Source organism: Mixophyes fleayi, chromosome 2 (genome assembly GCF_038048845.1).
Source record: "Mixophyes fleayi isolate aMixFle1 chromosome 2, aMixFle1.hap1, whole genome shotgun sequence".
NCBI classification, from domain to species: domain Eukaryota; kingdom Metazoa; phylum Chordata; class Amphibia; order Anura; family Limnodynastidae; genus Mixophyes; species Mixophyes fleayi.
In genome coordinates this window covers 250860505-250871407 of record NC_134403.1, presented here as the reverse complement: position 1 = coordinate 250871407, position 10903 = coordinate 250860505, and the positions used below count along the sequence as shown (strand labels likewise).

The 10903-nt window shown below is 40.0% G+C and overlaps 1 protein-coding gene across 1 annotated transcript; it reads right to left on the bottom strand.

Annotated features, from left to right (window-relative positions):
- Positions 1–6418: 6418 nt before the first annotated feature.
- Positions 6419–9838, bottom strand: MED18 (mediator complex subunit 18). Its single transcript, XM_075198127.1, has 3 exons — positions 9719–9838; positions 9459–9554; positions 6419–7272 (listed from the first exon to the last, which is right to left on the bottom strand). The coding sequence occupies exons 2-3, from the start codon at positions 9529–9531 to the stop codon at positions 6719–6721; spliced, it is 627 nt and encodes a 208-aa protein (XP_075054228.1). The 5' UTR covers positions 9532–9554; positions 9719–9838; the 3' UTR covers positions 6419–6718.
- Between the last annotated feature and the right edge of the window lie 1065 nt (positions 9839–10903).

The following is a 10903-nucleotide window of genomic DNA, read 5'->3' as shown; positions in this document are numbered from 1 at the left end:
GACGCAGCCAGGGAAGCCCAAATATCACCAGTACAGAACAGGCAATTAATAAGGTAGTAAGACAGAGTCTCTGAATGAAGAGTTCCCACTGTCAGCCGTAACTGGGGAGTTTCATACAAGACCTTGCCGCCTGGGAGTGATCCTCCATCTAGACCACATACAGTAATAACCGTACTGATACTCTTGAAGGGGATTCCAGAAGACTTGGAGAATTTAATGTCCAAAAATTTTCAGAGGCACCACTATCAATGAAGGCTGACATATCAATGGAATGAGCACCATAAGTGATGTTCGTGGGAACCAAAACTGCATTTTTAGAGGAGATAATCTGCAGACCTAGGTGAACCTCCTCTTCATTTCCTAGGCCAACTCTTTACCCGACTTGTTAGGGCAGGAATGATAAAAGGTCCTTTGGGTCCGTCTTCTGTTTTTTTCTTCTGGGCTCCTAATTGTATTGGTTCTTCCATGTCCAAGGGCGCAGAAAGAAAAGCAGATGATGAACAGGACGGAGCCTCTTTCTCCGCCTTTCTCTCCCTGATCCGTCTATCGATTTTGATGGCCGGTTGCATAAGACTCTCCAAGGATGTTGGGGAAGGGTACTGTACCGAAGATTTTTTGATCTGTTCTGACAAACTTAAACAAAATTGAGTGCGTAAATCGGGATTGTTCCATTCGGTGTCGGTAGACCATCGCCTGAACTCGGCACAGTATTGCTCAGCCGAGCACCGACCCTGTTTTAAGGCCTGAGGTGAGCCTCGGCTGACGCCACCCGATATGGGTCATCATAGAGCAGGCCCAAAGCATTAAAAAATATGCATAAATGGACTGTAAAAAAGGACTTGCAGGAGCCAGACTGAACGCCCAGGACTGGGGGTCACCTTGGAGAAGGGATATAATAATACTGACCCTTTACTGCTCAAACCTGAAGAACGGGGTTTTAGCCGGACGTAGAGCTTACAACTTTCTTTAAAATTGCGGAATAAAGCTCTCTCCCAGAGACACAGTCTGGCAGGTTCAATTTAGGTTCTAGAGCAGGTGCCAGGGGACCTTGCAGGTCTTGCGAAGCCCTAGAGCCTTCTTCTTGTGCGGATAAACTATATGATAGTCCTTGGACCATCTGGGACAGGGTGTGGATCTGCCCTGCTAAGACTTGGGCTGGAGAGGGGTTCGTCCCATTTTCTTCCATGAACAATCTTCTCCAGTAAATTCACTGGCCGGTTATAATGTTAGGGCCTACGACCACCAGGATGAGCTTTTAGAACAGTAGTGTAGAGATCTTCACCTTTAGCAGCCACCTTTCCCATAGAGCTTTATGTGCTCACAGGTACTCAGATGCCCCCAGGACTTAGGCTCAGAGTAGTAGATAGAAGCTCAAACAAGATGGCCGCAGTGTAGATAGAATCAGGGCCGCTAGCCCAGACTGGAGCGGGTGGTCAGAGGCAGGCCGAGGTCAAAGGTCCATAGCAAAGCAGCGAAGTCCAGAATATAAGCCAAAAGGTCAGGGTCACAGGTAAACAGGTTAAGGTCCCAGGTACAGGCACGGGTCACAACAGCAGATCAGGCAATTTCCTGCGCACGAGCCCGGCTGCCCTGTATTGCTGGGGTGCGGCCAAAGGGACTTGACGGAGACGGCCGGGACGCCAGGCAGTGAAGGGAGTGAGCCGCGGCGGCTATGAACACCGCATAACAGTAACATAGTTGATGGGGGTCGAAAAAAGACACCAGTCCATCAAGTTCAACCTATTTTGGATCTCCTGCGATCCCTCAATTATATCTGAAATTGATCCAGAGTTAGCAACCGCCAATCTGTTTTAATCGAGGGAAAAGACCCAATATTCCTAATATCCACTACTATCCACTACTAATTAACGGTCGTATCCCTGGATACACTTTTCTGCTAAAAATTTGTTTAACCCTTTCTTAAACATATCTATTGAATCTGCCATCACAACCTTCCCTGGCAGTGAATTCCATATCTTGACTGCCATTACTGTAAAGAACCCCTTCCTTTGCTGGTTGTGAAACTTTCTCTCCTCTAACCTTAATCTATTTGTACAGTGTAATCATATCTCCTCTTAGATGCCTCTTTTCTAAAGTAAACGTGCCTAAACTGGCTAACCTTTCCCCATAACTTAATGACTCAATACCCTTTATCAATTTTGTCGCCCTTATCTGAACCCTTTCTAGTTCCAAAATATCTTTGTTAAAGAGTGGTGCCCAGAACTGTACTCCATATTCAAGATGAGGTCTTACCAACGATTTATACAGTGGCAAAATTACACTGTCTTCCCTTGCATGATGCCCCTTTTCATGCATGCCAATACTTTGCCATTGCAGGTGCTGCTTGACATTGAGCACTATTGCTAAGCCTACTGTCTACGAGCACTCCCAAATCATTTTCCATTATAGATTTCCCTAAATTAATCCCATTTAATTTATAGATTGCATCCTTGTTTTTGACCCCTAAATGCATAACCTTACATTTATCTATGTTAAACCTCATATTCCATTTGGTCGCCCTATCTTCCAGTTTATGTAAGTCCCTCTGTAGAGAAGCTACATCTTACTTTGATTTTATTACCTTACAGAGTTCAGTGTCATCTGTAAAAATGGAAACTTTACTGTCACCAAAAAGTAAACTATCACCAAAAGTCATTACAAAATTGTAAAGTTATCACTACTTGAGAGTAATTCCTGGGGAGAACAAAGTATATCTAGCTCCATGGGAACAGGGGCTGCTATAGGTGAAACTTTCATTAAGATTAGTTCTGATAGCTTAGTAATTAATGGCTTCAGGACACACTCACACACAAATAACACAAAAAGGACTTTAACCACAAATCAAAAAACACAGCAATAATAATAACAAATAAGGAACAAGACATAATACTCCCCTCTCCTATATCGACTTGGGGCTGAGATTTATAGTGCTTATGAGCTCAAAATCCAATCACAAAAAGGAATCTTTGAAAAAACGGCTTTTGCATTAAACTGTCTGCTGTTTTGTTGTTTAGATTCAACATCAGTCACATTACACCCTCCAATCCGCTGAACAGTAAATCCAGTGGCTTGGAGGGCAAATTGGTTGTAGATGTGCCTCAAGAACATTAGTGAGATTGGGTACTATGCTGCGGGCAATAAGTCGCCTTCCAATTCTCTCCAAAGGTGTTTCATTGGGTTGAGGTCAAGGCTCTGTGCAGGCCAGTCAAATTCTTCTACAACAAAGTCGGAAAACCATTTTTTAAACTAAGGGCCTAGTCCAAACCATGGCAAACAGCCCAGACCATTATTCCTCCTCCGCAAAACTTTACAGTTGTTGGCAGTACCCATACTGGAGAAAGTGTTCTCTTGGCATCTGGCAAACCCAGATTTACTCGTCAGATTGCCAGATGGTGATGCACGATTCAGGCCTCTAGCGAACACGTTTCCACAACTCCATTGCGCATGGTGATCTGTGGCATGTGTGTGGCTGCCCGGCTGTGGAAACCCAATCCATGAAGCTCTCGACAAACACTTTGTGCACTGACACTGCTAACAGGGGCAGTTTGGAACTTGGTAGTGAGTGTTGCAATCAAGGACAGATGATTTTTTTCTTGCTTTTCAGCACTCAACAGTCTTGGGGGTATATTTACTAAACTGCGGGTTTGAAAAAGTGGGGATGTTGCCTATAGCAACCAATCAGATTCTAGCTGTCATTTTGTAGAATGCTTTAAATAAATGATAACTAGAGTCTGATTGGTTGCTATAGGCAACATCCCCACTTTTTCAAACCCGCAGTTTAGTAAATCTAGCCCTTGGGCTGTGAACCTATGTGGCCTATCGCTTCAGAGCAGTTATTGTTGGTATTAAACTTTTCCACTTCATAATAACAGCACTAACAGTAGACAGAAGCAGCTATATGAGGGTAGATATGACAAACTGACTTATTGGAAAACTGGAATCCTATGAAAGTGCCACATGAAAGTCACTGAGCTCTTCAGTACAACCCACTCTACTGCTAATCCTTGACTATTGAGATTAAATGACTCTGATAATTTTATGCACCAATTAGCAATGGGTGTGGCTGAAATGGCTAAACACACTAATTAGAAAGGGTGTCCACATATTTTTTTCATTCATTTATTTATATGAGTCAATGAGCGCCTGACCATTACTATCTTTGTCCACATATTTTTGGTAATTTAGTGTATGTTTTAAATATGTGTGTGGATTTTTCTTTTTTTAAAAAACGCTTTTAAAAACATTCTGTATAGCAATGTTCACAGATAATTGTGGGCTGTTTGTAAGAACATGAAAAATTATGTTTGCATAATTTTTTATACTCCTTCATGCTCCAACATAGCTAGCATGCTACAGACAAAGACCTCAACATGTGGATGTCATTTTAGGTAAAGTTTGATCCATTGTTGTGTTCAAATGAAGATATTGAAAATCAAAAGTTAATTCTGTGTTGTTTCACATGTGATGATTTTTTTTAAAATACCAAGTTGTTAATTGCTTAATCTTTTGTTTATCATGATGAACTTGCACGTTTGTCAACGTTTCCAACTACATGAAGAATTGCGACTCTTTCTGGAGATGTGGAAAACACTGTGCCCATCAAAGGTATCACCCTCATTATATATATATATTAATATATATATATATATATATATATATATATATATATATATATATATATATATATATATATATATGAATTTAACTACCTACTATCGGCTTTAAGTCTATGTATAACAGGACACCTTTTACACATTCTATATTGATATATTTGTATTACCAGTGTTAAAGAAAAATTCAAATATCAGTCAAATCAATCTGAATTGCTTAGAAATGGTTTTCCCTGTTTTCGATGCGACTGCAATTCGACAAGAGGGATTGCATGTCACCACTAATGCGGTCACCTTGTATTGCTTAGTGGTGGCGAGATATATCGCTTGTTGTATTAATATTACTGTTCTATCATGTTTCCATAGATACTCATTTTTGCAATAGGATATGCATAGGCATTTGTAATGACAAGGCAATTGCAAAGTACTAAAACTGCCCCTACCAGGCTTCTTCTTAATACCTCCTGACACATTCTTAATGCCACCCAGCTGGCAAAGTTTTCTGGGGAGAACAGTGCTAAAGTAGGGATTCTTTATGGAGAGCTGTCTCTACCCATTCCATGGAAAACAAATGCCACATGCATAGATGGGGTAAGAAAGTAACTGCTTCTCTCTGGTTTCAATGATACAAAAGTAGTAAATTGGTATAAAAGATCATTTTCCACTCCCTTCCAATATGTCTATCTGACAGGACACATCCAGAGACAAAGGTAAAGATCTCCAAGTGATCCATCACATTGGGGTAATTGGAGTTTTAGTATTGTCAGAGTGGTGAAATATATCACTTGTGGGCAATTTTGAGTGACATTTCAGGGGAAAATAAAGGTAGTGTTGTGCCAATCAGCAACATGCGATCTCCCCTCCACATAGTCTTATGGTTTTCCAAGAAGCCTGTACCAAGTTGGGTGTATGAACTTCAATTCATAGATGTGTGTTTCCCACCAATCTTCCTGCAATCAATCAGAAATTAGCCTCACATCAGTACTCCGCTGCTTTTTAAGACCCTACGCCTTCCTCTATCTAGACTGTGGCTTCTTGCACTTGCCAACATTTACACCTGTTCTCACACATTCACATGTAGACCGGTAAATCGACTCCAACAAGAGCAGCATATATCTCCTAAAACGCTCTGTGCTGGATGCACATTCTGATCTGATTAGCTACATATTTTATCTCTAGCCACTACAAAGTAAAGGTACACAAAACTGAAGATAAAGGTTGATAATACAAACAGAATCTGCTCCTAGCAAAATGCATGTTAAAAACGTAATGATTTAAAGATCATGCACATCAAATAAAGTACTTTTCCTAACAAAAGTGTCCCAAGTTAGCATTTTACCTTGTACACATAAATGGTCACCTGACAAAGATGAATTAATTTATTCCAGTTATGTCACAAGCAGATTTTTGCTATTCAAAATGTGAACAGTTATTGGATAAATGCATGGATTAGATCTTTTAATGCACATTCTTCCAGCTGCCCACATTAAATATTGCACATGTGTTCATAATCTAGCCCAGGGGGTAAATGATACATACCCCGGTTTCTTCAACTCGCGGGAGTTCGGCGAGATGACGGCTAAAATTTAAAGCGTCGCTGCCTTGTAAAGGGAAACTTGCCTTTACAAGGCAGCGCCGCTTTAAATTTTAGCTGTCATCTCGCCGAACTCCCGCGAGTTGAAGAAACCGGGGTATGATACATTTACCCCCAGATCTCTACCTCAAGAGTTGTGAATAACAGCAAGGGATTATGTGTATGTTTTCTAGGCAATATACAATGCATGTTAAGTACATAAAAAACAACTTAATAGATAACAGAAATATATATTTAATAAAATGTTCTGCACAAAACAGTCCAAAAGAAAGCGAATATCTAATCATTTCACTGTGCTAGTATATTTCATGCCAAATAGGGTAAAAAAAAAAAGCTTGCAAGGCAAAACAAAATCCATATCATGTGAATGAGTTCAGCAGTGTACAGCAATGACTGTCAATAACAACAGGAAAAATGGCCGCAATAAGGCCTTCAATGTGAAATAATGCATTCTAAAGATGGACAGTGCAGACCATTTGCTGATTGGTGTGTCCTACACAGTACCGCAGTCTTCTCACACGAGACGTTTTGGGTCAATCTTTTCCAGTTGCACCAGTGGCCTTAGCTGTTCTGCAAAGCTCCTGACTTCATCAGCTACACTGTCCTGCCCGGCAGGAGCGACAACATTTAGCTCTACCAAATATGATAGTGACAGTGGCTCAGCTCCTTCAGCTGTTCCTGCTACTAACACACGATATACCTTGTACACTGAAATTTTCATGGCTCCCTTTCGAAACAAATGTCCCTTTGCCACAAATTCATGGTCCATGCGAAAGCCCATCTCTTGCAGAAATTCAGGCAGGACTTCTGAGGTAGCAATATCAACACAGTTCCGGACCAATGTGTGCCTACTTCGGTCTCCTGCCTCTGGCTGTCCAAGATAACGAAGATGCCACGGTGTTCCTGGTCGGTCAAGAGGCCGACGGGCACGAAGTACAAAAGGGCTGGCTTGTTGGCCTTTTAGCAAGTACACACTTTCATGGTCAGCAAAAGTCTCAGGCTCCATGTTGTCACATAACCCACGTAAGCGATGAAGGAGGCTCTCTAGACCTTGGTCAAGTATACTGCCTAAAAATGTGAGGGGAAAAAAATAGTTGATAATGAGGCTTTAATAGCTGACACTGAAGAAAGACTAAAGGCAAACATTTCAATCAAATATATGAACAAGCACATGTATAAGTAGTCACTAATCTTTTCTTGATCATTAGATATCATTATAGATATAAAAATACATAATTACTTCTGTTGTTCATCCCCATATTCTTAATCATTCTGTAGCTCTGCTCACTGGCTGAGGACTCATAATAAGACTGTGGTGTATATTTACTAAACTGCGGGTTTGAAAAAGTATAGATGTTGCCTATAGCAACCAAACAGATTCTAGCTGTCATTTTGTAGAATGTACTAAATAAATGACAACTAGAATCTGATTGGTTGCTATAGGCAACATCGTCATTTATTCAAACCCGCAGTTTAGTAAATATACCCCTATGACTGTTTATTGGGTGCAAAAGTAGCTCAGGAAGCATTGCAATGATTAGATATTATTTGTTATAGCATGTAGTGGTTCCAGTTTGGGATATAAGTAAATTACCCTAATTATCCTTTAAGAGAAATTGCTAAACTTTTAATTAATGGAAGAAAAAAATTGAGACCTGCAAAATGCATATTTCTTAACTTGAAAACTGCTTGTTGACCCACTTGGCAGCTGTATGTATTTTTGAGTGGTCTTTGTACATATATTTTGATAGTGTTTTCATACTTGCATTACTTTAGCTAATTTGAAAAGAAATATCTGAGGAATAATTATAGATATACTTCAAAAATATATTTTTAAATGTACAGGAAAATATGTTTGGTTATTACTGTAATATAAAAAGCAGTTATTTGTAACACTGCTGTTATAAGTAATATTTTAATCCACAGAAAGTTTGAATACAGGCAAAAATGATCTAGCAGAAATTGGATGACATAATTTTTATCAGATTATATTTAGCACTGGCAGCAGTCTGTACCTTTCACTTTGCACCAAGTCATTTAATGTAAAAACCAAATTTAAAAAGTGTTTTTTTTTTTTTTTTAATAATCTTCATCCCTACCGTGTATTACAAATGAGATCGTATATTACAAGGCCAAATAATTAGAAAACTGTGTACTTTTTTGTATTTACTAATTTAAGCTGCCCAATAAGAGGAATAACTGGCTAGATATTTCCAGCAGTACCATTAGATATGTTTATCGGGATCGCAAATCACTTTAGACCCCTGCATAAGGCAAATTTACCATCCAAATTTGTGATTATATATATATATATATATATCTCTTTACATGAGGCCAATTACCAACTGCCATTAAAATGTACACTTTTACTAACATTTGTAATGCTAGTAAGAGCATACAAATGAGGATGGGGATAGAACATAACCACCTTTACTTGCACTTGGGATTGGCAGTCATTAATATGACGCACTGCATTTGCTCATGTTCACTAAAGTGGACACAAAGGGTTCAATATGCGTGTCCTCACTGATGACCGACTGCAGGTATAAGAGCGAATTACACACCTGGGGGTAAATTTATTAGCTCCGGGTTCTTCAACACCCGCGAGTTCGGCGTCTTTGTTTAAATTTAAAGCGGCACTGCCTTGTGCAGGAGGCAGCGCCGCTTTAAATTTAAACGCCGAAGACGCCGAACTCGCGGGTGTTGAAGAACCCAGAGCTAATACATTTACCCCCACATGTCTAACGCGATCATGTTTGATATGCAGTGTGTAACTAGCTCTTAAAGCAGCTGGGCATCAGTGTCACATGTCGCTCATTGAACCCCATGGTGTCACTGGTATTTTCACTAAATACTGCAATTTATCTTTCAGACTTCTGTGTATATGTTTGTTGCCTTGGCCATAGCTGCACTGAAGATTTTATGCAAACATTTCAAGGCCTTGATGAAAAATAAAAAGAATACGCCGAAAGATAAATTAAGGTATAAGAGATTGTAGGTGGGTATGTAAAAGTCAATATATACAAATTGTCAGAAAGCAAGTGGACAGCCCTTTAATACACATAATATGTTATCAATGCATTCTTCAGCCATAATTATATACAGGGGGCAGCAGACCACTGAAATGCATTCTATTTTGAACTATGTTTTATGGACAAGATCTATACAGTAGCTAACTGATATAATATAGCATACATACAATACATGATTCAACCCACCATCTGTCATGTACTATTAACTAAAAAAAAAATCACCTTGTAATAGATATTCCATCATGTTTATGGTTCCTCCTGATACAGGCATGGCGGTCACCGGAGGAGCCTCCATTGCCAATTCACTGATCCTCGGACCTGAATCATAAAGATATTACGATCACACAGAAATAAATTAAGTTCCTCAAAAGAGACAATTTACTCCTATACACTGCCATATTAAAAACTCGTTCACTACACCCCCATACTAACTGAACCCCTAATGCCACCTTAGATGATCTTAGATTACAAGAATCTCTTACCTCAATAATAAGCAATGATAACAAAAACGCCGATATTGTAACTACATTCACTGGTAAAATAATTCCAAAACTACAGCTCTCAGACCGTGATAGCACAGAGCATGCGCAGTGGCTTCAGTAGTAGCGACAGCACTAATAGCAGCACCATGTGACCGGCTCAGGCCTTACGTCATTGAATCACATGACGTGCGACATTTTAAAGAGCGGTAGAATTAAATTTCGTCTCCCTGAGTGATACACTGTAGCTTGTGTGACGTAACAGCAGCTGGAGTTGTGTGCTATACAGTGGGCTATGTTATGTCTCTCCATCAATTGCGACTGTCTAGGTGGCATTTGGAGCGCTGCAGGTTTCCTAATTTCTTTGAATTGTATGTAAAGTAACTCGTAGTTTACTCCAGAATTCAGAGGAGACATCCTACCATGCCACGAGAGCAGGCAAAAACATATTTACTAGTTTAATAAAGATGCACCCCCCTCTTTCCATACAAGTACGTAGTAGAAGTGTGCAATAGTCTAGAGAATAAGATCAAACTGTAAGAATTGCATCCTACATGCAGGCAAGAGTAACTTTGTTTATTTGTTCAATGCTGGAAAATATGGATATTTCATGCTGCGAACTTTAAAATCTGTGAAATTAGTGGCTAATGACAGATGTGTAATTATCAAATTGTATGATATACAGATAACATGGCCAAGTTGTCCTTTCGGACTGCTGTGTTTGCTCCAAGGTTAGTTAGATGAAGGTTTACTGGGAAAGATCATAGCAAGGTGAGGACCTTGAGAAAGGTTTGATTTATTTTATGTTGGAAATAGATTGCACAGTGTAAAAGGAGCTGCGTAGGAGCCTCTCCCAACAAATAGTCTAGGAGACTCCCGAATTCTGGGTGGGTCTCCCGGGAGAGTATTACAATCTCCCGCATCTGCCCACTTCCTAGTGAAGTGGGCAGAATTAAATCCAAAATGCATCGGGAATCGCGGCATTTGTCTCCAACATAATGCGATTTTTTGAGCCCCGCCCCCTGCACTCGCACCTGCTCCCGGTCTATAGTAAAGTGTTTGCAGTCAAAATCACTTTATTGGTTCTGGTCTGGAATTTGCACTGCCGGAGAGGGATCTGAAAATTCCTCAATTGCAATGCTCTCAATACTTGCACTGACCAGCACCTATCAATCCCTACATAAACTA

Bases quoted from the DNA above. Each gene is read 5' to 3' on its own strand.
- MED18 (XM_075198127.1), bottom strand. From the start codon at position 9,531: ATGGAGGCTCCTCCGGTGACCGCCATGCCTGTATCAGGAGGAACCATA. The intron at 7,273-9,458 runs GTGATTTTTTTT...TCACATTTTTAG, and splicing joins GATGGAATATCTATTACAAG to GCAGTATACTTGACCAAGGT.